Source organism: Arthrobotrys flagrans (assembly GCF_004000055.1).
Source record: "Arthrobotrys flagrans strain CBS H-5679 chromosome Unknown unitig_1, whole genome shotgun sequence".
NCBI lineage: Eukaryota > Fungi > Ascomycota > Orbiliomycetes > Orbiliales > Orbiliaceae > Arthrobotrys > Arthrobotrys flagrans.
The window spans coordinates 686960-711432 of NW_027137556.1; the positions used below are offsets into that span (position 1 = coordinate 686960).

Below are 24473 nucleotides of genomic sequence, written 5' to 3' on the forward strand. Positions count from 1 at the left end.
GTGGTAAGAAGTAATTAAGTACTTATTTACATGTGCTCGGGAGCATTTCTTGGCCGGGTAAAATCCCATTCATCCATCCCCGGACTTCGGAGCGTCAAAACCTTTTGATGCAGAATCCTAGTAGTCGGAAATCCAACAAGAAAAAAAAAAACATCGATACGTCCCTTAGCTAGTACCTGTCTAAGTACTTACCTAGGTACCCACCTACTTCTTAGTACCTACCTACTTAAGAGGATACAATAATTAAAGTAAATACTGGAATAGATAAATTTATTTATTTATTTTTATTTCAAATCAAATCAAATCCCGACTCCATTCTCGCGACAAATAACCCGTTTCGAGGAAGGAAGGAAAGACGGAAGGGAAGAAAGAAAGAAAGAGAGAGAAAAGTGAAAAACAAAAAAGTGAAAAAAGAAAGGAAATAAAAGGTCCCATCTCGAAGATTGGGGGGATATTAGATCAATCAGCCCAGTTGGTAAGGCTATTATCCCAATGCATTCTGTTTTACCCAAAGTATCTATCAATATCTCAATCCGGAGTCTACCGATCTACGTAACTAAACGATACCTTTGCTAACCATACGACTATAGTTGTCGAATGGATGTTGCCAGCCAGAGCTCCATTCGCCATCCGCGCCTTGCGCAGGCCTCAGCTCTCTACCCACTGCTTTCCAATCTATACGATTCTCCCTAGCATCTCACGCTCTGGTTGTTTCGCTGGATTCAGAAACTTTCGGAATGCACCCTCGGCCACAAAGGCATTCTATATCACAATTCCGAGATCGAAGGCCCGAGCTGTCAGGCCCAAATGGGTACTCGCCGGCATCTCTTTGGCTGCCATTGTAATTGGTTCATATGTGTCAGAAAGTCCATACCATGCTGCAATGGCGCTTGAAAGGACCATGCGTGTGGCATCCGCGACCGCCAGGTGCATTCAAGAGTCAGTAGTACATCAGAAAAATCGTACGACATCATCTCAGAACGACTCACGTCTCATATCGCAGCTATCGGCATACCTTGGCTTTAGACAATGACTCGCCTGACTACGCATCCTCACTCAGCGCATGCCACCAGAGATGCGCTCAACGTGCGCTCAACGTGTAAGCCAACACTCCAACCCTCTTTCCGTTATGAAAAAGAGAAGAAGAAGAAGAAGAGTATTGTCGTAATGTTAAACAGTTTGTCGGACTAGGATGGAGAAGAATGGTTCAATATTTATCAAATTGGGCCAGCATCTTTCAAGTATGACATATCTATTGGTGAGCTCCCCTGAATTGGGCGATACAATCAACCTGTGCTAAAGCGCAATTTTTAGCCTATAGAATGGACGGTACGTGTGTTTCCTCTACACAATACGCTCCAATCCCAACAGCTAACGATACAAGTCTACGTTCATCCCTCTGCAAGACAGATGTCCGAAATCATCAATCGAAGACATAGACCGGATGATCCAACAAGATACAGGACGTACTATATCGGAACTTTTTAGCGAATTCGACGAGGATCCAATAGGCACCGGTAAGCCCGACTCACATACTCTCTGCGTGTCTATCGGATAGGGCTGATTTCCCTAAAAGCATCCTTGGCTCAGGTTCACAGGGCCCGGCTTCGGGAGAGTGGTGAAGAGCAAGTTACCCCCCCCCTTTAGTTTCCGCTGAAATATTGTTAGCTAAACTAGATGCAGGGTTGCAGTGAAGCTGCAGCATCCCTCGCTCGCCGAGTGGGTCCCTCTTGACCTTGCCTTAACACGGTTTGCTTTAACAAACATCAAGTTCTTTTTCCCGGAATACCCGATGGATTGGCTCAGCGAAGAAATGGAACTCTCGTAAGCTTTCTTCGAAATATGAACTTCAGGGTTTTTAAACGGTACTAAAAATTGTTTCAAAGCCTACCGGTGGAACTTGATTTCGAAGAAGAAGCGAAAAACATATATCGGGTGACGGAACATTTCAGAAATGTTCCCAATACAGCTCTCGTAGTCCCTAGGGGTGAGATTACTCTGGACCTCAGACTATGGACTGTTTTCTAATAATAAGTAACCACTTAGTTGTTTGGGCAAAAAAGCGAATATTGGTTCTAGAGTACCTACGTGGCTATCGTGTTGATGACCTAGCCTCGCTTGATCGAGCCGGTATATCTAGGGATGAAGTTTCGGCATCTCTCGCACATATCTTCAACGAGATGATTTTCGGAAACAATGCACCGTAAGCATCCTAATTCTCCACAACATCGTGAAATATGCTTTCTAATTTTTCGAATAGTTTGCATTGTGATCCGCACCATGGTAATTTGGCGATCCGGCCCAATAAAAGTCGAAAAGGTCACAATTTCGACATCATACTTTACGATCACGGCCTTTACCGAGAAATCCCGCTCGGTACGCGCCGGAGTTATGCCAAACTATGGTTAGCTGTTTTGGACGGAGACGAAGAACGCATGCGCGTTTACGCATCGGAAGTCGCGGGTATCACAGCGGAACAATTCCCGTTGTTCGCAAGTGCGATCACAGGGCGAGATTTCATCGCTGCGAAAGCGTCCGTGTCGACCGTTCGTTCTAAAACCGAAAAGGAGCACATTGCAGCCGCAATGACAGATGGGATGCTCTCCCAACTTATACAGCTACTCGCGAATGTACCCCGTATTATTTTACTGATTCTCAAAACAAACGACCTCAGTATGTCATCCTCGCACTTGAGTATAACAGTGGAAAACCGAAACAAGTGCTGACACGTATGACCTGAAGCCCGAAGCTTAGATGAGAGCTTACAGAGCAGTATCGGACCCGAACGGACTTTCCTAATCATGGCGGACTACTGTTCTCGCGCGGTCTTCGATGAAGAGAAGGAGATTATCGCCCACAACGGTGGGCTATTGAGACCCAGAAATATCGCACGAATGGTCAGTGCACTGCTCTTTTTCTACAAAATCAAACTCAAGCTTGTCGTGTATGAAATGTACATACACTGCTCGAAATATTCCAGTTGGATTTAGCAAAGAGGGGGGGATGGGATCAGATGAGGAAATATCTCTGCATGATGGCGGTGTTGGAAGCTATTTGGAGAAGCACCTTGGTTTAAATGTAATTCCAGCCCTAGATGCTTGCGGCCACAAGCGTATAGGTTGGTGGGATTCCCGCCAGGCTTTTCATTAAACCCAACTCCAGCGATAATTACAAAAAAAGTATACTAGAAGTTTAATGGCGATAAACTAAAGATAATGTACGTGTGTGGGGCTTGGGAACGCTAAGGATGTTTATCTGAGTGCGATGCTGAATATCATTACATCAGGCTATGCTTCAGCCTCTGAAAAGATTCATTTCCTAGAACAGATGAGCCCTGCATTTTGTTCCGAATGTTTAATCTCGTTCCCTCTGCTGTCGTTTATGATCCGTCTTCGGTGGTGCTGTGATAGTTCCTACCGCGCTAGCAAGTTTGTTGGAAAGATCGATTTGGGTTCGGATTGTATTTGCGAGGTAAGATACAAGCAAGACATCTTGCAGATGGGTGTTGAAGAGCTTCTCGAGCTCAGACGCATCGACTTTTGGAGCCAAGTTAAGGGTGTTTAACAACGCTTGTCCGATGGCAACCGAGGGAAGAGTTTCGCCAGCCTGCGAGGGATACGTTAGAGTCCGGTTTCTAACCAAGAGGCCGCACAGGAGTCACATACCAGGATTTGCGATACGTAGTTGCTCACCCGACCGACCATTTCCAAGAGCTCAACAATGCCGGCTTCCAAGCTATGTATATCGACGATGTTACTGACTTGTCGGTCCGGCGAAGACTTGCCCAACGACAATGATTCCACTAGGCGCAGTGACAATTTGTGAGCAAAGAGGGCAGCCACCAATTGCGGATAGAGACACTCACATGCATTACGCTCAGTCTCGGCATATTTGATCTCATAAGGGACCGGAACAAAGAGACAACTGTCTGCTGCTCTGTCGGCCGTGGTGCCAACGGAAGAAGATATATACGTGCGGCAGGTGATATCTTTTCCGGGGTTTGAAGATACTGTAAGATGTACTGCGGGGTATGGGTGGGTGCCATCACCGTTCGAAGCATAGAAGTTTTGGATGAGGGCGCTGAAGGTGTTTAGCTCTGGCGAAGTGGCGTACCTGTCACGGATAATAAGATGAGGTTATCTTGATTGGTCACAGCGAAGCTCTGATGGAAATGGAATGTACAACATACCACCCAACAAGAACTTCCTTTGGATTTGCCTTTAGATGTAAGTTGTACATCTGCTTATGGTAATCCATATCGACTTCGACCTATTACGCGAGGGATCAGTCCTCTAGTTTAGGAGCCAGGAAATATCAGAGTTTTTTGTTTGAGCGACCAACCTGCTCCTGGCTTTCATTGTGGCCAACCGCAAAACAGTTTCGTATTTCGATTTCGGAACCATCCTCAGACCTCACTCCCAGCAACGTTCCGATTACCCTTTCTTGATCGGGGCTTCGTCGTAAAGAATGGTCGAGAATTGCGAACAATGCCTAGGTGACGATATTTTAGAATCGACAGTCCACGAGACAAGTTTTAGAATAGGGTTTTCGGGGTACCTGTGCATAAATGACCACCTGAAGTGGGCTTGCCGTGGTGGAGCCAGCCGCTACGGGCTTCGTTAGATGTATGAATGATTCTCGGTCCATGGTCGGAGAGGGTTTCGTGGGTAGCAGGCGGGTGTGATATGGAGGTATGGTAGCGAAGAATCAATAATGATCCAATCCAATGTGGGAAAACCTTTTTTGGAACCCAACGTCTACCGGCCTGTGTGTTGTGCGCCAAGACCCGACGTTGAACGACAACTTTTGACCCAACACACCGTATCAGGATATTGTTTGTCGACTTCTGGGAGACCCTTACATAGATCTCGGTCTCACAACCAGAAGGAATGTGCGCTATACGGCTAGACCAAGTTTAGCGTTTACTTTCAGGCTTCTTGGGGAGCTAGGATACCCACTTGGTTATTGATATTATATGCAAAGATACTATCCAATTCAAAGATCATTGATGTGAGAATTCAAATCCCGCAATACAGGAGTGATCGCTTCGTATTTTAAACACTTGACTACTTGGGCATCAGGACTATCGTACACAAGTTCAAAGGTTCCGTTTGATAACGAACCTCCCAATGTTCTCCTCACATGACATCGCTCTCGGCCATATTTGCTTCCTCATCCTCTCTCTGCCTTACAAGTTCGGCGAGGTTCTCGTCGTTGTGGGCGGCTCCAGCTTTCGCCTGTAAGATACTGTTATGAAGAATCCTGGCTATGGCATTGTTCGTCATCAGGTCCAATCGCGAGAGTTTCTGGTCAACATCACGCTTCAAATCCCAGTTAGGTTTCTTTGGCTGCAGTGAGAGGAGGTCAATCGCCAGGCCCGCTTCTTCCTCGTCCTTCAATGCGATCCTAGCCTCGGCAGCTATGTTCTCTGCTCGAGACTCCAGAGTTTCCTGGTTATCAGAGGGCGCAGTATCGAAGCCGAGCCTGGGAGCTTTGGTCTGTACATCGTAGTTTCTGCCAGAGAGGACGATTGTTGACACTTCACCAGCCTCGGTTTCCTGCGCGGCTTCGGAACCGATAGCATCGTGTTCTTCTTGTTTCCGCTTGAGGCTGCGAAGTTTTGCTAGCCGATCTTTTCGCGCGAGAGCTTGCGATTCTAGGGCTGTGTCCATCTTGAGCCTTGGGATCTTGAGTTAATTCGTTCTCGGTTCGGGATGTGGTATGGTGTAGTAGAGGAGTTTGTGCTGGGGCGATTTCCTGCTATGCGACTTTTCCGACCTGGTTAATCAGGGTGGTATTTTGTACCTGCATACATGGATTTTTGGTTTAGGCCTTTGTTCGCTCTTTTTCTTTTTTTTTTATCTTTTAAATTATTATTCCACTTCTTCTTTTTTTGTTAAAAAAAAAAAAAAAAGCTCCCACCCAATTTACCGATTCTATGGGAACGTATCATCGATTATAATTACTTACCCAAGCAAACTCAGATAATGATCCCTTTCGAACTGCCCTAGGGCCCGGAATAATTCGCACTTATATGTATGCCGAGGTAGCCAGAGTACATGTACACCTACCCGCTACTTATCTCAGGCCCCCGCAAACTCGAAATTTTCATTGTTGCTCAGGTAGCTACCACTTCTTCTAAAATATTTACATGCCAATTTAACGTTATCCCAAGGACTATTTATACGCCCAGCCTGGGCCCCTCAGGCGGCAGACCTTGGACATTCTCCCATCAAGCAGGGCGATAATGGAAGCCTATGCAAAGCTACATATCATCCCCACCGATATACGCAAGTTACAAGGGCCGCGATTAAGGGGCCCAAACTGGAACCGCGCTGCGACCGAGAGCACCGGAAACAAGAAACAATCCAATACTTTGAGCATTGGAAGCCTTGTCAAAGAACACCTGTAGAATATCTCGTCGCTAGCCATAGGAGACGGCTGTGTGGTCAATTGTTGTCGGGAGGACACAATTCTGAGTCGATTGCGGTTCAATGGCGTGGGGGCTTGGATACGTTTCGACTACCCGTAGTAGGTGCATACCTTGCTTCCACGGGCAGAGATCGAATCCTACTCCGTGTCCTTGAAGGGTATTTGTCCGCTGCTGCTACTTCTCGGAAATGGCCCGTGGATTTGAATGCCAGCTCCAAGGTTCTGATCTGGTGCATTGAGAATATTCATAAACGTTTTCGTTCCAAGACCATTTCGTTTGCATCTTCGAGATCGCGAGCCGAACGCATCTTGGACATCCTCATACACATGTGCCGGTGTCGATTTGGGTATGGGTTTGATCCTATCAAGATTGGCGCCTCCAGGGCCAAGTTCCTCCTTCACCTCCTGTCTCCGGGATCTACCTTCCGTCTATACGATATTTTGCTGCTCAGCAAATCAGAGGTCCCGGATAGAATACTTCTCAGCATCCTACACACTCTCTCGGAAGCTGGAATGTTCGTCCAAGCTTTGCAGGTATTCCAGAAGCTTGCACTTTCCCCCGCAAGGAATGACAAATCTTTGATACTCCGGACATGGCAATTTCGGCGATTGTTTCTCAAACTGTACCGGGCCGGCATCCCGATACACAAATCGGACGTCATGGGATTCTTCTCTTCCTTCGGGCGGATGGATCCTCTTATATACAAACTCTTGGTATATTCAGCAGCTGGAGTCAACGACGCTAACAGCGTACACATGCTCACGAGAGACTACGAAAACCAAACCGGAGTTGCGCTGCCATTGGATGTGATCTCTGCGGTATTTCTGATGTACCATCGGCTCGGAGATAGTAGTAGGCTCGATATTACCTACAACGACGCTCATAAACGGGGTCTGCGTCCCCTGTCAAACAGCTTTTTCGTTACAGCTGTCATGCTGGTGGAAACCCACAAAGAAAACGCAAGCTATTGGGACCTCTGCAACCTCTACGGGCGTTTCTTTAAGCCTTTTGCGCTAAACCTTTTAGAATTACCTCTTCCCGCCCGGCGGGGTACGTCGACCTCTCAGAACGCGCTCCTCGAGCCAACAATCGGGACGTTGACAATCATGCTAAATTCTTATCTCAGAACGGTCGCAGGTAATTTGGAGGGTTCGAGGTATGCGTTAACCATCTACAGGAGATACATAGGTCTCCTCAGGAACAACGACCGCATACCGCAATTCCAGATCGCAAGCGAACACTTCATCGCCTGCATTGTGTCGGCGGTTGCCAGGTACAAGCCGAATCTGGGATTGGCTCTCGGAATCGTACAAGATATGATCGACTTTGATGACTTGCCCCACCCAACCAGCTTGACCTGGGACTCGCTGCTTCAGGCGTCAACTCTCCACGGCGACCTGGATACCTCCGAAAGGATCTGGGAGGCAATGTTGGAACACGGCATCCCTCCAACGACCCATACATACAGCGCGATGATCATGCTCTACGCTACCGTGGGCGACCGGGAGAAGTCGGATATCCTACGCGGCCGTATAGCACAGGAAGGGTGGGCCTTGAGCCCTCATCTCCAGAACGTCCTGGACATCGCTGAGAGAAAGCTTACGTACCGAGTGCTTCGGGGAATAAGGGCCACCGATAGCCAAACGCAAGCCCGTGAAAACTTCGGTACATGATACGATATAATATTAAAACCTATTCAACCGTTTCCCTGTCTTACTTCCCCGAAAAACATATCGCCGGTGTAATCTATCACACGAGATACAATTCTTTCAAACCAAACCAGCGCCCTATTCTGAACCGGGTATTTGATTAGAATTTCAGCACATTAGAATTATACTATTTCCACCACAGATATCATCACAGCGCATCCGGCCTAGCTTCCGTTTGTTGTTGTAGGAAGGATGCCCATAGTTCCGCAAGGTTCTATTAAGATATATTCGTGGTTAGCATGTAGTCACCGTGTCATATCGGACATAGCTACAAGGCCGCTAACCTCCCCGCTGTTGTTCCCGTCACGGGAATCGGTCAACTGCGCGAGCGTCACAGGCGATTGGAGATTCCGTGATGGAATCGATCCCGGATAGCCGGATCCTCCGGGGCGTGAGAGTCCTGCTGTCTCGCGGTCTTCATCGGTCCATTTCAAGTAATTTGCGATCAGCTGCAAAACTTCAAATCGCTTCGGGTCGCCTCTCGGAAGCCCCAGGAACGAAATAAACAAATTCGTGACGAGCTGACTAAGAGAGGAATTAATGATAGCGAGGACAAGCGGGATTCCTTCTACGTACCGGTCGACGTTGTCTTGCGGGTCACCGCGTTTGATCATCCGCAGCGCTTTGGTTAAGTGCTCATTAAGGATCACACCTAAATTTTACGGGCTGTTAGATGTAGCGCATTTGATATTTCGATATAAATATTGACCTTGGTGCCTGAGTTTTCCTATCAAAAGCGTTTTTTCTTTAACTTCACTCTCGAGGTGGGACATTCGTTGGATCTCCTCCGATAAATGGTTTGATCGGGCCTATTATGTGGTCAGAACATGTGGCATCGTACCCGTGGGATGCACCGACGTACCTCTGCGGCAGATAACTCCTCTCGTAACGAGGTTTTCTCGGAGACCAGTGCTTCGATTTGGGCCTGGGTGCTGTCTACTATTTCCCGGAGTTCTTCCTTGCGAGCTATTCACGGAATTGGTGAGGGACCGAGACAATCGATACGTGAGATTGGTACGTACTTTGTTGGATGTCATGAAGCGCCATTTGAAGATCGGATATTTTGGCCGCCTGTTGGTTTTTTATTGAGATCTCCTTCTCGAGCAGAGCTTTCTGGGATATGTATTGCTCTTCGATATCGCTAGCCCGTTCCTCGAGTGCTCTCCGAACCGAACTTTCCTCCATCGCTAGAACTTCCCAGTCTTGTCCTGCCTTCCTGGTGGTTTCCAATTCCTCCGTTAACCGTCGTTGTACAATATCGGCTTCTTCGCGCTCTTTCGACCAATTTTGCTGAGAGACAGAGAACCGTTGACGGAGATCCTGGACTTCTTGAGCTAATATCTTCTTTTCGGAGATTGTTTGTTTTAAGACGGCCTCCATGGCTTCCTTTTCGCTGAGGATCGCTCTGTTTTGCTCCTCTAACGTTTCAACCATGCCCTTCGTCTGTTGTAGTTCTTCCTGGTCGGGACCGAGAGATAAGTACTGTGAGCAAGGCGTCAAGGGTACTGTAAACTTACTGCATCTTTGTTGAGTCTATCCGTCAGCGTTGTCCGGATCGATGCCACTCTGCCTAGGAGGCCCTTGTATTTGTCGTCAAGTTGAGCATTTTCCGCCAGTGCTTGGGCAAGCTGAGCCTCCAATTGGGAAACTCGGTCTTTGTCGACATCTTTACCGGCGTCGGTATCCAATGCCGAGTGGGGTGTCGAAATGTCTACGTCTCTCGAGTGAATGGCGGCTGTGCTCCGCTCTGCGCCTGCAAACAAATCGTGATCGAATGTTAGTATCCACCCGAGGTTCCACTCCACACGATCCAAGACCGACCTTCTTCGAGGCTTTTCGGCGGCGTTTTTGGGCCTCCCTCCGGTTCTTCTTCTTCGGCTTCCTGGTTCCGTCCACGAATTAGCACACTGCGAAGTATTCAATGCATCGTTGTCGGTTACCACTGGAAGTGTAACGTCGTAAAATGGATCCAACCTCATCTTGTGATGTCAATTGCGATTTAGAAACTTCCTCGACCTGTTTTCTAGCTGCGGCCTTTCGTGCTTTCTTTCCTTTTTTTCTACCGATAGTACCTTTGCTCTATCTCGTTAGCAGGTCTGATCATCTCGAACAAGAGGCTGCAGTCTGTACCTCCAGATTCCGAGTCATCCATGTCGATATATTACAGGTCCATCAATTTCCAGAAAGGAGGGTCTGAAAAAAAGAGTCGCAGTGAGGACGGTAAAAAAAAAAAAAACAGCGTGGATAGGTGATTAAAGGAACGGCCAGCGTCACAGCACGGATTGGTGGGGAGACGTCGCAGAATAGAAGGCTGGGCAAGCGGAAGTCCGAAGCGAAACCGCGACAGAAGCTGCAATTAAGGGCGCGGATTGTGACCCAACACACCCATGAAATGTAACACGAGTTGGTAAGTAGGCACTTACCCAAGTACTTGGCTCGTATAAAGGATGTAGCCTACCTACTAGATAAGTACTTGGGCAGGTACTTACTTTAACGAGAAATCGTTGATGAAGTATTGGCGATGGATCGGGCGTGGAGAGGTGGAATTAATAATGCTTCACAGGTATGATGGGTTTAACTACAGATTTCATAGATGCGTACCTACTTGGGTAGGTACCTTTTAGCTTGGGGATGGTCCCGGCGGCGTGGAATAGATAAATAGACCGGACAAGTAGAACTCCCATATACAATTCATGAAATCAGCAGAGGGGACCTGTGGCGCATCGAATACGAGACTAAATCGTTGCTCTGGACTAGTGGTGGCTAAGCATGTTCATAGATATACCGGAAGACCTTTCACGTTTTGCGTACAGATACAATTGGACCTATCAAGAGGTAAATCGAGTCGTGTTCATTGAACTGGGCAATTTTCGATATCAGGCGGCAGACCATCTCCCTGACCCCCCATGTCTCCGAGTAGCTCGGCGGGAGGGGAACCGACAGCTTGCATCTATGTTTCATCGGAAGCAGGTTAGAAATAATCGTTTTGAAAGGCACGCAAAATCAATAGAAGCGGTGGACGTACCTTTTGCATCCTCTCTACAATGTACTCTCGATCTATTTCGCTGGAATCGGAAAAGGATGGTTGCTCGAACTTCACAACAATCTCCCGCACAAGCCTTGCCTGTTCCCTGAAATTGTTCATCTCCTCTGCTGAGTGTTTGCCTTCGTTTTCCACAAGCCACCCTGGGAACTTATCATCAAGTTCCTTCATCGGTTCGTAGAGTATTTCTTTGTTCGTGAGTTGCTCCATCATGCCCATTAACATTTTCGAAAAATCTTCATCGGAGCCTCCCTGTCCTGTCGTTGTCTGCATTTGCCGCAACATCTCAGCAAGGAAATCATCTGACTGCGAATCCGCCATTTCGGTATCTATTTCTGCCCCAGACTCTTTCATCCTTTCCATGGTCTTGGCGATAGTATCGTGAAACGATGAGGCTCCCTGCGCCACCTCGTCGTCGATTTCCGGTTGTCTTTCCGATGTGCCAGGAGTGATTACGGCCTCCTTCCCATTGCTGGTTTGCTTTGGAACCGGGTCAACTGATTTGTCTAGCTCTTGGACTAGAGAATCGAACTGGGCTTGGAATTCCGGCTACACGACATGACTGCGATTAATTCAGATACTAGGTTTTTGGTAGTCAACCAGGGATAGGTAACATCGGTGTCTTACTGATTCTTCCATCTCTTTTAAAAGATCCGCCATTCCCTGTTGAAGTTGTTTTGCAAAGTCATCGTCTAGACTGTCGAGTGAGGGTTGATTCATAGAAGCACCCTGGGCGGATGTTTCCCCATGCACATTCTTTGCTGGTTTGGATGAAGATCCGGCATTAAACTCGTCGAGGAGATCTATCGTATGGATTATGGTTAGCATGCACCTTTTTTTAAAAAAAAATATATATATATAAATAATAATAAAAAAGGCAAATCCAGGTGAACTGACCATCAAGCTCATCGAGATCGTCGTCTTCGTCTTCGTCTTCGTCGTCGCCACCATCGTCATAACCGCCCAAGTCGCCAACTTTCTGTGACTGAGAAGAAGCGCCGTTACTATCTTCGGGGCTTTCTACGGATGGCAAAGTACTTCGGTTTGAGCTCGTTGCGAGCTCAGCTGAAACCTCAGATTTCGACCCACTTGAAGAAGCATGAACATCTGATGCGGGGCTTCTTCGAAACGTCCTCTTCAATACCATTTTTCCCCTTTCTTTTTTTCGACAAAGTGTGTTACGAAGCGATGAGACCGAGATCGAGTTTTTCTGATATCGTCCTATGGAATGACGGTGGGTGTGGGATTTGTCTTGCGAAAGAAGAAGAAGAAGTGCTTGGAGGCTGCCCAAAGTTTCGCTGATACCTCGGTCATTCTGGTGGTCTTGGCTTTGGGAACTATACCCTGCACCTGAGGATCTGACTTAAAGACCTCGCGCTGCGCTGCGACTGAAGGACACCAAACCACCAACTACTTACCCAGATACCCATCCACCAGCATCAATCCACCGGGCCCAACGACAGGGTCCAATCACCTGGAATTGCAGCCCCGCGAAATCGATATACCTCTCATCATGTCGTCGCTTTGCCTTAACCGTCTACAAGAAGAGAGGTTGGTTCAAGCCTCCGTCCCCTGGCCCGCGTCCCACATTCTTTCGGAGATTGCTGAAACATAATATAGAAGACAGTGGCGTAAAAATCATCCATTCGGATTCTACGCGAGACCTCAACGCGGTCCCGATGGAATAGACCTTCGACAGTGGAGCTGTGGTATCCCTGGCAAGGAGAAAACTCTGTGGGAAGGAGGACTATTCAAGCTTGAGATGGTGTTTCCCGAAGGTACAATCATACCCCCCCGGTTGACTCATAATAACTCCAATGCTTACATTTTGCCATTCTTTCCACTGGTCAGAGTATCCGACAAAGCCGCCAAAGTGTAAGCCAAACTTCACCCCCCCTCTATCGACTTGATTAGGACCTGAACGAGTTACACTGACGCCATGCCAGGTAAATTTGTTCCGCCACTATTTCATCCCAACGTTTATCCTTCCGGCACAGTCTGCCTATCAATCCTTAATGAGGACGAAGGGTGGAAGCCTGCTATCACGATCAAACAGATACTCCTCGGTATCCAGGATCTTCTGGATGACCCAAATCCGGAATCTCCTGCGCAGGCTGAAGCCTACAACCTGTTCAAAAAAGATCGCACTGCTTACGACAAACGTATCCGAGCCCTTGTCAAGGAAAATCAAGCAACATAGCAGTTTGAAATCGACTGGGTTGTTTAAAGTCATGAGAAATTGAGCCGTATTTTCCTTTCAACTGCAACCGTTCGAGGAAGGCACCGGTGCTTATTTAGTCCTCATTCTTCACCCCTCCCACTCCGTCTGTGACACACTTTTTTTTTTTTTTTTGTTGCTGTTGGAGTTATCGGTGTATTGATACCCTTGGAATAAGCAGACACCTTACATACTCAACTCCACGAACTTGGTTACGAGGCCGCAGATAAGATGGAAGCTCGATACTTTTTTATTTTTTTTTTATTTCTTGCTTGCATCGGTACCTGATGTGATTAGAATATCGTTATCGTTTCCTAGTCCCCGACACGCAGAAAGATGTTACTGGGAAGTGAAAAGAAAGGAACAAGTTCCGATATCGAAAGGGGCCACTGTTTTATGCCATAGAAAATCCTGACTAGTCCACAGGGCGTGGAATCACAGGTATCGGTTTCGTATTAGGTTGCAGGCTCTTTGCTGCCATCTCATAGTCTGCGGTTCTAAATGCCCGTCCTTTTCATAATACATACACAACAGAAACGCCATAGATGGGTAGGAAACAAGGAATAAAGCAGCGGATTGACAATTGAAAGCAGAAGCTTCAACTTCTTGGCTTCTCTTTCTTTTCTTTCCACAATGCGGCTAGGGGTCAAATTAGTACGAGAATAGCCAAGGATGATCGATATGGATGACTTACAAAGGCCGACTCCGGAGACCTTCACGACCTTGAACCGAACACCAGGGATATCACCCTTGGCTTTACCCTTCCTACCAAATCCTGCCAAGAGAACTTCATCGTTCTCGTCTACGAAGTTCAAGCAACCGTCATTAGGAACTAGATGATGCGAGCGAGTAGTTAGCGGGGTGGTGGTTCCGTCGGGAAGGCTCTAGTAATGAAGACGAACCGAATGCCGTGACCTTCTTGCCGTTCTTGATAAGTTGGACCCTGACGCATTTACGGATGGCAGAGTTTGGCTGCTTGGCCTCGACGCCGACTTTCTCAAGAACGATTCCTTTGGCGTGTGATGAACCACCGAAGGGCGATGATTTGAAGGCTGTCCCCAGAAGGCGCTTCTTGAATCCCAGATCCGCCCATCGACTGTTTATCACGAATTAGCTTTCCGGAATTCGGTTATCCCAGGTTTCGAAGTAGGTAAGAATCGTACTTGTCTCGACGGTGGTTTCGTAGTTTGCGAGCGGAATTTAGACCTCTTGGCTTGCCTCTGCGGTTCGAAGACTGATTAGTTCCGAAATAACAAACGCGATGCCTGTCGGAGTATCCGCGAAGCTGATGCTTACTTTCCCATTTTGAAGACGTTGGCAGTAAATGCTTTGGATGGAATGAAGTTGGGTGAATCTAGCTTTGTGGTTGTCGCTTCAAGTTTTTGTGAGGTGTAGCGGAGTAGTTTTTTGTTGCTTTCTCGGGCCAAGAGCCTCAAACTAAGATTCTGGATCTAGACCTAATTAAAAAACGCAGTCACAAACGAGGTTGCACACATCAAACAACACAAGATTCACCGGTTAACAAGCGATACCTGCACCGAAGTATTCGGCTTCACTTCTTCATTTGTTCTTTCACATTTTCCCTTTCTGGAAGATTCTGGTTTTTCCGATGGGTACATTGAAAATACCTGGAGATGTCTCCTATCACCTAGCCAGAGGCCTCATAGGCATATACAATAACAACCACAAAGGAATTACAATAGATACTACCTAGTAATATTGCAACGATGAACACACGGAAATCTTCTTGGAAGTCATTATTTAAGCCCATCACGTATTCGATTGATAATGTAATTCGTACATCCTTAGTATTTATGTTGTCGAAAGTTATTCTTTATCCTTGCGGTGTCGCTTTTGACTATATTCTTTTATAAGCACCTAACCGCAGCTGTTATTTACTGTTTTGCGACATACTGATCGTTCAAGTTTATACGAAATCTACAAAACCATCCATTCCCCCAGCCTATTCGTGCGGAGTCTACGCAGATGTCAATGTAGCCTCATGCATAACCCAAGTATTCCAAACTCCTATTAAACTCCCAAGGTATCTAATATCCTCCGTTAAGTTGATATGAAATAAATTTCCCATAGCTAGTACCAGTGACGTATATCTCGTCTAGTGCTGGGCTTTGCGCCATATGACTCCAATAGCCCCACAATTTCAGTCCGCCCAAGGTAATTGGCATGATCGAGTGGCGTACCTCTCATTCCTTCCGCGTCAATGTTCGCCCCAGCGTCGATAAGATATTTAGCCACCTCATATCGGTCTTCCTCAGCGGCAAAGTGTAGAGGTGTTTCATACGTATCCCGTCTAGCCTCTTTATTTGCGCCACGTTCCACTAGCAGTTTTGCGATCTCAAGATGGTCAAATCTTGCCGCGAGGTGTAAGGGCGTTCGAGAAAACCCGTTACGGGCATCAATGTCTGCCCGCGCATCGAGCAACGCCGCTAGGCTACCGATATGGCCCCACATAGCAGCTACGTGTAACGGCATCGATTGGGCATGATCCGTTACGGGAACTTCGTACATGTCCCATCTGCGATCGAGGGGCGCACCGGTTCGGATTAGCTGCTTCAAAACGACGGTGTTCCCGAGTTTGGCCGCCCAGTGGAGTTTGAAGGAGGGTTTGGAGAGCAACGATGTATTGGTAGACACCAGCAGTGGATTTTTCCCCGGTCCGAACTCGCCCGTAACCCAACCCCCAAAATAGGCATAATCGTACTCAGGGCTAGCTGTCATGTGGAGCATCACAGCTATCGCTTTGCTAGGCCCTAAATCGTCGTCCGTCATGGCCAACTTGACTAATAAATTTACCAGGTCTCGGATCGTTAACTTTTCGGACCCCGGGCGATCGGTGAAAAGCCACTGATCATACACGGAGCAGACGAAGCAGCCAGACTCGGAGTCTTGTCGAGAGAAGGCGATGGACAGGTCCTTGATAATTGACGTACGGCCGTCATATTTTGCTTTAAGCGGAGCAGTAAGGTTAAACAACGGATCATCCAAAATACCCGGTCCCACGAGCTCGGTATCGCAGAGGGAATTATCTTGTCCATGTGGGCCATCTTCGCCCGCATTTTTGATGGCCACAGGGATAACTTGCCCATCCGGGGAAGTTTTGATCATTAGAGCTCGATCAAAGACGGGATCGAAGAGCTCATGACATGCTGGGGAGGAAAGGTTGTCAGGCCGGAACCGCTCTTCAATAAATGGTGCAGCTTGGAGGATATTTCGCCAGCGAGGGTAGGCTTGCATGCAGCGGAAGTGTGATTTCCATCATGGCCTATCGAGCCTGGAAAGAATATTGAGGTGATTTTTGTCTGGTAAGATATCCAGTCAACATTTTGACAAGGCCATTTTGAAGGGATGCGAATTAAATCGGTTATGACTGAGCCCGTGAAATTAGGAACGTTGGATCCTTTATAAAATCGATTTAAATGGGATGGGTAAACCCCGCCGGCCAACGGACCTATATATTTTTAACCCACCGTTTCCCTAGAAAAGATGGATACCTAAGGACTAGTTATCCACAGTTGGTTCGAAGGGCCTTGCACACCCCCTTCCCGGTGGGGTTACCCATATTATACCTGCTTTGGAGGAGGGCTGTGCAGCATTGAAGCTGTGAATATAAACAATAATTCTCAAAGGTACTGGAGGTTTACCATTTAATTTAAAATACGTTTAAAAAACGATTACACCAGTTGCTCCAAGCCCATCTATTGATAAAATTAAACAGTATTTTTAGAATTAAGCAGCTTGGGTTATTTGTCAAGCTACGGTGTACTGCGAGGTTTGTCGAGGGCGCGAAGGGCGAAGGGTCGTATCTTAGAATATAAAATCAACTTACATTATTTAGTACCAATTCATTGGAGGGTAGCTATATACACATATTATATATATATATATAATTAAGCGCCTGGAGGACGTCCTATTGTGAAAACTCTTTAATTCTGCTTGTGATTACTTATTTTGACATTTGCTTTAGCGGTCATGTTTTTATGCCTTCCCTAGGAAGATCGTGCGTTGTCGTGTGGTATTTCGGATACCGCACTGGGTTAGCATAGCTAGCTACTAGCAATTTGGAACATAAGCAGCTATCATGGCCGGTTGTAACCACCAGAATGGGCTTATACTTGGGTAAATCCATATTAGCAGAGGCTTTTATGTTAGGAGACGTTCGCCCAGACCCACGGAGTGCGGTATCCGAAATACCACACGACAACACACGATCTTCCTAGGGAAGTCGTAAGAATACGACCGCTAATACTAGTAGGTTTCAAAATAGGTAATTACAAGCAGAATTGGAGAGTTTTCGCGGTAGGACGTCCTCCAGACGTTCCACCCCATATATAATATATATATATATATATAACTACCCTTCAATAACGACGTGAATTGGTACTAGATAATCCAAGTTAATTTTATACTCTAAAATGCAACCTTTTACCCCTCAAATGTTTTCAATAAGCCTCGTAATACACCATAACTTAATATTTTATTTGGTTATTTATTTGCTTAAAGCCTATAATAGTTTACCTGCATGCAGTTGCGCACCGGATGTGCAATGCATAGTTGTAAGAGCTTCTGGCTACTCGAGTAGAGTGACAAGTTGGCCGATGAAATTCAGAACCAGAACCATCATCGTTTAAGCAGCCTTATGCCCAACTGCAAAGTCGGAGGTCTTCGGTAAACCTCACACCAATATGTTATAAGTTTTTCGAACAAACCAGTACATCCTAGTTTGAAGATCAACACAAGATTGGTACGCTGTTCTTTGAGCTTTCTGAATTGATCTGCTTTCATATTTTCTACTCTGTTCGTTTTGGCGTACTTATCATATCGGTCGAAGTCTGTCAAGCGGTGGAACCCATCCCCCTTGTACGGCCCCAAATCGATATCAAGGCCGATATCTGCGAGGAAAAGCACAGCGGCCTTGCTATCAGAGATCAGATCATTCATCCGTAAAGACGCGAGGTCCGTAGTTGCTGGAAGGTAGCGGTTGTGGAGGTTCTTCCGAAGGTAATAAAACAGCTCGTGCCATTCACTTTCGGTGAAGTTTGCAAAGTTGTTGTCCCTGTTATAAGCTTTTGAGAGCTGCAGGATGACAAGTTCCTTGTTGATGTCAAGATATTGGTTGATCTGGTCAACGATCTCGGCGATACTCTGACCGTTGCCTCCTTGCCAGCCTAAAACGCCAACGGTGCTGTAATGTCCTGTTTGAAGGGTCCCTCTGTGGATCACAGGCCTGATATCAAAGAACCGTGTACCGAGTCCAAGCTGATCGAAGACCGACCTAACCTGTGTCTTTGTATTCCAACCCGCCGCCAGTTCTGCTGTATCTCGAACGACGCCGATAGCAGCATCATGCGAGGACGGCATGCATATATGACGAAGGGTGCGATCACCGATCGGTGACAAGTCCTTCTGCATCCACCCGAGCTCAGAACGTTGGAAGAGGTGCATATCAAGTTATCAGGACCGTTGCCAGCCAAGATGAACGAAACGTATCCGTTGTGTTCCCGGCCAAAGGCTTATAGTGCTGCCTGTTGGCTGGCTAGAGGTAGCCATCTTTGTCATCACGACTTGGACACCGGTTTGCCGACGTAGCTTGATCGCGAACTCGCTTCTAATTCCGACCACCTCATATACCGTATCTCCTTTGGACTCATTCCTGTCAGGCGGCCAGTCACTCTGGTATTCCACGTAGATACGTTTGACTTCGCTTATTGACACGATATTATAAGTTTAAATGGTCATGATGAGGTAATCTGATACTAACGGGTGCTAGACTTTCAGGGAGTGACCATTGAGCCATCCGGATGGATGTATTTGAAAGACGCTTCCAGCGATATGTAGTTCCATTGGCAAGCCAAATGTAGCCGCCTTTTGGCCCATTTTGGAGATTTTAAGGTGAATGAACTTGATGATTTAGTACAAGAGCGGGCAGGAAATTCCCTGCTGTACTTGATTGTAAATTTCTATTATATATGAATTTTCTGGTCTCGGGAAAGACCATTACAGCTATTCTTATATTACCGCACGGGTTAAAGCTGTAATAGCAATGATGCGCAGGCGGAGCTGAGAACTCAAGTACTTGCAGTTGGCAATGTAGAATTGTCTAAAGAAGAGTCATTTAGAAATTCGTAAAAGCAAATAACGGAGATTGCAAGCTGAAGAAATTTGCTATCAGCAAGTTCTTGATTCCAAACAGAGAAAAAAAAAAGCTAGTAAGTTACGATTAGGACAGGAATTCAACCGTGATTGACTGTTTTTGTGTTGTATGTTGTGCTTCGTAGATTGGCTCCGAGTCCGATTGGGCTACCCCGACAGCAGCAGCATTTCAGAGTCAGTAAGCAGCTCAGAGAGTACCCTCTCAACGCTGATAAGCAGCAGCCCGTCGACTATACTTGTCAGTGTGACCAGCTACGAGACCGAAATTATCACCCTCCCGCCTCCATCATCAACCAGTTGAACCAGTCGTACCAACCACATTGGTCAAAAGTGGAATCGACATGGCTATGAGTTACCGCGATAATGATGTCAAATTCGGCAACAAGACCTCCCTCACCCTCATCGGGGGCAATTTCATCATACAGGATCTCAAAATCTCACCCGGCCAGGATCCTGAAAACAAGAACGTCGTCAAGCAGAAGAAAAAGATCGATGCCGACGGCAAGATGACTTTCCCCGTTGGCCGCCACGGCACAGACATCGTCGCCAACTGGTGGAAGGAACACATCTCTGCTCAGCACAGCACCTTCAACCACGATCCTAGCGACCTCAACTTTGCCTTTATCGGAAAGCTTACTCTCGTGCTCGATCTTGGAGATGGGGAGCTTGAGACTTACGTCTTCCCGGATATTGCCCTCGGTCAGGGACATTCTTCAAAATCGAACAACTGGTGGTTCGGGGGAAAGAGCCGCAACCATATTGGTGACAACAAGGTGACCTGCGAGGGAAAGAGCGCCGAGCACAAGCTGCTTGTGACTTTCCGCCGCGGCGGTAACTCCGTTGACGAGATCGAAATCGTGGAAGTTAAAGTTGTGGGTTGACTTGAAGTTAAAATTGTATTCAACCGATGTCGCCGAGATTGGAACCCAGAATATTTATTATTGGCAGTCATATCTTACAATCTTGTCATACTATTTTATCAAAAATCCTATCGATAGCCTTCAGTTTTGTTAAAGAAACCAACCAGTAGACAATAGCAAAATATTCCATTAGGGCTCTCCTCACTATGAGACTATCGATGATTACAGATATTCTTGCGGGATGTGCAATGAAATCGATTCTTTCTAAATGCTACCTCTGAAGTGGAGTTGAGGGAGATAGGCCTAGCAGCGCCAAAACCATCAATCTACATCCTTATTACTACCATACTATTATATAATGTAGTGAGCATAGCTCTTGTTTTTTTTTTTTTTTTTTGGTTTAAAATTCTAATAACAACGTTAAGGATAATGTCGAGCTACGGTAATATCGAGGGTTCTCGAAGGGGATCACAGTGCAATTTCAACGATCAAGTAGTTACTTGGATTATCCGGTGCCGATTCTACTCGTCACCGGTCGAGGGGACTATATACACATTTACTAGCCCGAGGCACGGCAACTTATTGCCTGTTGCGTAGCAGCGTACTGACTTTCTTATAGGGCGGCTCCTGTGTTGCCGTGTAGTATTCTGAACGTCTCGAGTCCTCTGCTTAATCCAGTCTAGGTTGTACCACAGCCAAACTGAAAACTTAGTAAAGAAAAAGATAAATAAAAAATAATTCAAGTTTAAATCAATTATTCTATTTATTTATTATAAAAACAAAAAAGATTAATTTTTTATAAAAAATTCAAAAGCTTGGCAAAGCTTGTTTTAGGTTGAAAGCCTTTTAAGCCTGAGCTTGCCATTAAACTGCCAAGAGCTCAAACCAAGCCCATTTGGGCTCAAGATGATCCGGGCTTTCGAACAAGACAGGCTCATGTAGAGGCCTAGGTATACATTGCACTATGTTACACATCTATCGGAAAAACCAGGGTCTTCTGTGAACGGAAAAAGCAGGAACCGACAAGCAAAGCCGCTACTTCGGAAGAATTTCCAGTCATGAATACTTATGCATTAAGCTCCGTACTTAAGGACTTCTTACTGATGAGGTAGGTTGGCTACTTGAATAACTCGAATAGAACTTGGAGACCAATACGAATACAGCTGTACATGCATATAAAAGAAAAGAAGAAAAGAAAGCCGTCATAACTAGCTAAAGTTTAATCCGCGACCCAGACGATGAAGCCTTTTCGGGACGAGAGCCTCCCAGGGATACCTGCTTACCGTCCCGGTCGATGACCGCGACGTCGGCTCTCTGGAGCGATTTCAAAATCCCAATGTTTTCATCAGCGCGGGTTCTTGTCCTAGATGGATCGGATACTTCTCGATTCTTTCGGCTCTTCTGCTTTGTTCTTCTACTCCTCTCCACCTCGGAAAGAGACATAGGGATCCCGGAAATTTTGACTACGCCGTCCCCTTGGTGTTCCTTGGATGACGGATTGTAAACCTCCTGCGGTGCTAATGCCGTTGACCTTGATCCGGAGAGGTGATTTGCATTCACCTGCACTTCTTCCATATCGAGTGTCCGAACATCCTGGACAACCGAAAGTGTCGATTGTGGTGTTTTCGGCGTAAAATGCCAGGAACTCAACATATCCAACTGGTTGCTCAGCGTGGAGAACAAGCTGCTTATTTCGAATCTGAGGGCGTCTAGTTTCACGTCTGCGCCTTTCGACTGGCTGGACGTCGTTTTTTCGAGGTGCTCCTGCTCGTATACCTCTGCCAACCCAATCTTCGACTTCGAATCTTCGAGCTCCACAGCAGACCGTCGGGATTTCTCGTGGTGCCCTAGGCTCCTTCGTAGTATTTCATCGAAACGCCCCGCCACAATCCTCCCTTTGATCATCTCCTCTAGCGTTGTCGTCGACTCTTGTGTGACAACGGGCACCGGTTTTCCAATTCTTTCAAAATCTAAATCCTCCTGCAAAAGAGAGTTGAACGGCCTCTGTTTTGAATTCGCTTCACCGGACAATGTCCATTCCCGTCGGTCGATGTTTTGTTTCTCCAACTCCCGTATGTGATCGCTAAGTCGGGTTTGGGTGTTCCTGTGCGAAGAGTGATCCATACCCTCCGAGGTCCAAGATACCGCGCTGTGTTGATCGGATGGCAGGTCGTCGAATAGATCTCGTTCGATTTCGTTCATAACCCCGCCGATACCATCGAAGGAACCGATTTCTTCGTCAGGCGGCCGTGGTGCGCTCGCATCTCCATCACCTACCCCACCCCGACTTTCGGGGTATTCAGGTGGCAGAAAAAAGTCTTTGTACATGAGGGTGCGATCTGTATCATCCGGGGAATCAGAGTCCGGGCCAGAACTATGAACATCGTCGTCTGGGTCCGCATTCCAATTAATCGTCGTGTCAAGCCCACCCAACGATTGCCCGACTTCATCCGCTCGCTCGAATTTTTCGGTTTCGAGATTGAATGCATCAATCGAGAAGAATCCATCGTCGAGTTCGTTCGGAGCCCTCCCGCGGAACTTAGCTTGAGTGTGGGTAGGTGTAAGGTCGTCGTGTGAAAGGGCACCATGATTCGCTTCAACCTCGGAACTACCGGATTCAGAAGACGAATCCCCGGTGCTCTGGGGGAGTTTGTGATCAACCTCCGTATCCTCATCGTATTCTGGGCCCGTCGACTCTTTCGCCTGAATTGTCTCATCACGCCTCGCGCGTTTCTTTGGCGGTCCACGGTCGGTATCGGTTTCAACCATACGAGGCAGGTATGCCGACTCCCGTATAGCCTCCAAAAGAACTTGGCTTTGAATCCATATTTGGTCGACATCGAAGCCTATGGTGTGGACGTTGTAGTTGACGCCCTCGGCCTCTGCAAGAGCATTGAGGTAAAACCGAGTGCATGAAACTGACCCATCGTAGATATCGCGGTTGGAATCAATATTACTCGATGGTTGATAAAGTAGCGAAGTGAGTAGCTGGTTCGCCATCTGGAGAAGAGTAGCGCTTGGGAAGAATTTGAAAAAGTCTGATGGTTTTTTTTTTTTTTTTTTTCGATGTTTGCGACAGGACTAAATTTAAGCTAACTCTTGGCAATATGACCTTTCGCCAAGTCTCAGAACAAACTTGTGTTGGCTATGTTGCCGCCACAGTTGCGGCTCTTGGCTCACATCCATACCCGCTTCATCACCATAACCCCCAACATCTATCTATCATCGTCGCCACCACGATGTCTCATTTACTGATAACCGTCCTTCTACTCGCAATCGGATGGCAGATGACAGGCGTCCTCGTTAGCTTGGCTCCTGCGGTGCGTGTGCACACTTGGATTTGATTCGGGATCCTTGCTGACGGACAGAAGATTTGGAGAGCCTACACACGAATCATACCATCGAGGGCGTCAGCCGATGCCGAAGCCCTTCGACGGCAGCAAACGGAGGTTTTGAAAATTCGGAAAGAGATGGCAACAACCAGCAGCCAAGATGAATTTGCAAAGTGGGCGAAACTGAGGCGAGAACATGATAAGAAGGTTGCCGAATTGGAAAAGCTGTGTACGTCCGGTATTCGGTTTACCCGCAAGTATACAAGCTTTGCTGATAATTTGGTGTCTAGCTGATATCGTGGCTGCTCACAAGACGAGATTCAGCCAGGCCATCTCGACGACCCGATGGCTACTCTTTTCAGCGTTGGGTTTCTTCATACAGATCTGGCACCGCAAGGAACCGGTGTTTTGGCTTCCGAGTGGATGGGTACCGGATTATGTGGAATGGGGCCTGTGTTTCCCACAAGCTCCCCGGGGTAGCGTGAGTGTAAACGTGTGGAGTGCTTGCACTGCCGTCGCAGCGGGTCTGGTGTCGGCGTGGTTAAAACCAAGTCCGCCGACCGGCAATCGCGTTGCATAGGGCTGGAAGATGAAACTATTTCGAGTTCTTTCTATTCGCTTCGATTGTTCATCGAGCGAGCTAATGTACATAAGGCTTCCTTCCTCCTCCTCCTCCTCAGCGGTGCTGCATTACAACTTCAGCTACC

The 24473-nt window shown here is 47.0% G+C and overlaps 14 protein-coding genes across 14 annotated transcripts; 6 read left to right on the forward strand and 8 right to left on the reverse strand.

The window, feature by feature from the left end:
* Positions 1-901: 901 nt before the first annotated feature.
* On the forward strand, positions 902-3076 carry DFL_008176 (uncharacterized protein; the record flags this gene model as incomplete). The annotated part of the gene is made up of 12 exons (XM_067637873.1): positions 902-939; positions 1004-1099; positions 1192-1258; positions 1315-1329; positions 1385-1517; positions 1577-1625; positions 1684-1824; positions 1887-1987; positions 2047-2203; positions 2261-2673; positions 2743-2897; positions 2981-3076. 12 exons carry the CDS (start codon positions 902-904, stop codon positions 3074-3076), a joined length of 1461 nt encoding a protein of 486 aa, XP_067485819.1.
* Positions 3077-3354: 278 nt separating this feature from the next.
* DFL_008177 (uncharacterized protein) lies at positions 3355-4647 on the reverse strand (the record flags this gene model as incomplete). The annotated part of the gene is made up of 6 exons (XM_067637874.1): positions 3355-3606; positions 3666-3802; positions 3866-4113; positions 4190-4269; positions 4342-4491; positions 4558-4647. The coding sequence occupies 6 exons, from the start codon at positions 4645-4647 to the stop codon at positions 3355-3357; spliced, it is 957 nt and encodes a 318-aa protein (XP_067485820.1).
* A 491-nt stretch (positions 4648-5138) lies between these two features.
* Positions 5139-5672, reverse strand: DFL_008178 (uncharacterized protein; the record flags this gene model as incomplete). Its single annotated transcript, XM_067637875.1, has 1 exon — positions 5139-5672. One exon carries the CDS (start codon positions 5670-5672, stop codon positions 5139-5141), a length of 534 nt encoding a protein of 177 aa, XP_067485821.1.
* Positions 5673-6059: 387 nt separating this feature from the next.
* On the forward strand, positions 6060-6412 carry DFL_008179 (uncharacterized protein; the record flags this gene model as incomplete). Its single annotated transcript, XM_067637876.1, has 2 exons — positions 6060-6122; positions 6176-6412. The coding sequence occupies 2 exons, from the start codon at positions 6060-6062 to the stop codon at positions 6410-6412; spliced, it is 300 nt and encodes a 99-aa protein (XP_067485822.1).
* A 680-nt stretch (positions 6413-7092) lies between these two features.
* On the forward strand, positions 7093-8106 carry DFL_008180 (uncharacterized protein; the record flags this gene model as incomplete). Its single annotated transcript, XM_067637878.1, has 1 exon — positions 7093-8106. One exon carries the CDS (start codon positions 7093-7095, stop codon positions 8104-8106), a length of 1014 nt encoding a protein of 337 aa, XP_067485823.1.
* Positions 8107-8290: 184 nt separating this feature from the next.
* DFL_008181 (uncharacterized protein) lies at positions 8291-10294 on the reverse strand (the record flags this gene model as incomplete). The annotated part of the gene is made up of 10 exons (XM_067637879.1): positions 8291-8356; positions 8427-8667; positions 8719-8794; positions 8852-8951; positions 9005-9108; positions 9165-9600; positions 9660-9895; positions 9964-10024; positions 10117-10214; positions 10273-10294. 10 exons carry the CDS (start codon positions 10292-10294, stop codon positions 8291-8293), a joined length of 1440 nt encoding a protein of 479 aa, XP_067485824.1.
* Positions 10295-10993: 699 nt separating this feature from the next.
* Positions 10994-12332, reverse strand: DFL_008182 (uncharacterized protein; the record flags this gene model as incomplete). Its single annotated transcript, XM_067637880.1, has 4 exons — positions 10994-11092; positions 11168-11734; positions 11813-11988; positions 12083-12332. The coding sequence occupies 4 exons, from the start codon at positions 12330-12332 to the stop codon at positions 10994-10996; spliced, it is 1092 nt and encodes a 363-aa protein (XP_067485825.1).
* A 366-nt stretch (positions 12333-12698) lies between these two features.
* On the forward strand, positions 12699-13385 carry DFL_008183 (uncharacterized protein; the record flags this gene model as incomplete). Its single annotated transcript, XM_067637881.1, has 4 exons — positions 12699-12736; positions 12806-12963; positions 13037-13060; positions 13132-13385. The coding sequence occupies 4 exons, from the start codon at positions 12699-12701 to the stop codon at positions 13383-13385; spliced, it is 474 nt and encodes a 157-aa protein (XP_067485826.1).
* Positions 13386-14001: 616 nt separating this feature from the next.
* Positions 14002-14707, reverse strand: DFL_008184 (40S ribosomal protein uS12; the record flags this gene model as incomplete). The annotated part of the gene is made up of 5 exons (XM_067637882.1): positions 14002-14042; positions 14098-14235; positions 14306-14499; positions 14567-14623; positions 14700-14707. The coding sequence occupies 5 exons, from the start codon at positions 14705-14707 to the stop codon at positions 14002-14004; spliced, it is 438 nt and encodes a 145-aa protein (XP_067485827.1).
* A 787-nt stretch (positions 14708-15494) lies between these two features.
* DFL_008185 (uncharacterized protein) lies at positions 15495-16658 on the reverse strand (the record flags this gene model as incomplete). Its single annotated transcript, XM_067637883.1, has 1 exon — positions 15495-16658. The coding sequence occupies one exon, from the start codon at positions 16656-16658 to the stop codon at positions 15495-15497; it is 1164 nt and encodes a 387-aa protein (XP_067485828.1).
* Positions 16659-18041: 1383 nt separating this feature from the next.
* On the reverse strand, positions 18042-18866 carry DFL_008186 (uncharacterized protein; the record flags this gene model as incomplete). The annotated part of the gene is made up of 1 exon (XM_067637884.1): positions 18042-18866. One exon carries the CDS (start codon positions 18864-18866, stop codon positions 18042-18044), a length of 825 nt encoding a protein of 274 aa, XP_067485829.1.
* A 1049-nt stretch (positions 18867-19915) lies between these two features.
* DFL_008187 (uncharacterized protein) lies at positions 19916-20455 on the forward strand (the record flags this gene model as incomplete). Its single annotated transcript, XM_067637885.1, has 1 exon — positions 19916-20455. The coding sequence occupies one exon, from the start codon at positions 19916-19918 to the stop codon at positions 20453-20455; it is 540 nt and encodes a 179-aa protein (XP_067485830.1).
* Positions 20456-21646: 1191 nt separating this feature from the next.
* DFL_008188 (uncharacterized protein) lies at positions 21647-23434 on the reverse strand (the record flags this gene model as incomplete). The annotated part of the gene is made up of 1 exon (XM_067637886.1): positions 21647-23434. The coding sequence occupies one exon, from the start codon at positions 23432-23434 to the stop codon at positions 21647-21649; it is 1788 nt and encodes a 595-aa protein (XP_067485831.1).
* Positions 23435-23541: 107 nt separating this feature from the next.
* DFL_008189 (uncharacterized protein) lies at positions 23542-24346 on the forward strand (the record flags this gene model as incomplete). The annotated part of the gene is made up of 3 exons (XM_067637887.1): positions 23542-23754; positions 23806-23995; positions 24057-24346. The coding sequence occupies 3 exons, from the start codon at positions 23542-23544 to the stop codon at positions 24344-24346; spliced, it is 693 nt and encodes a 230-aa protein (XP_067485832.1).
* Between the last annotated feature and the right edge of the window lie 127 nt (positions 24347-24473).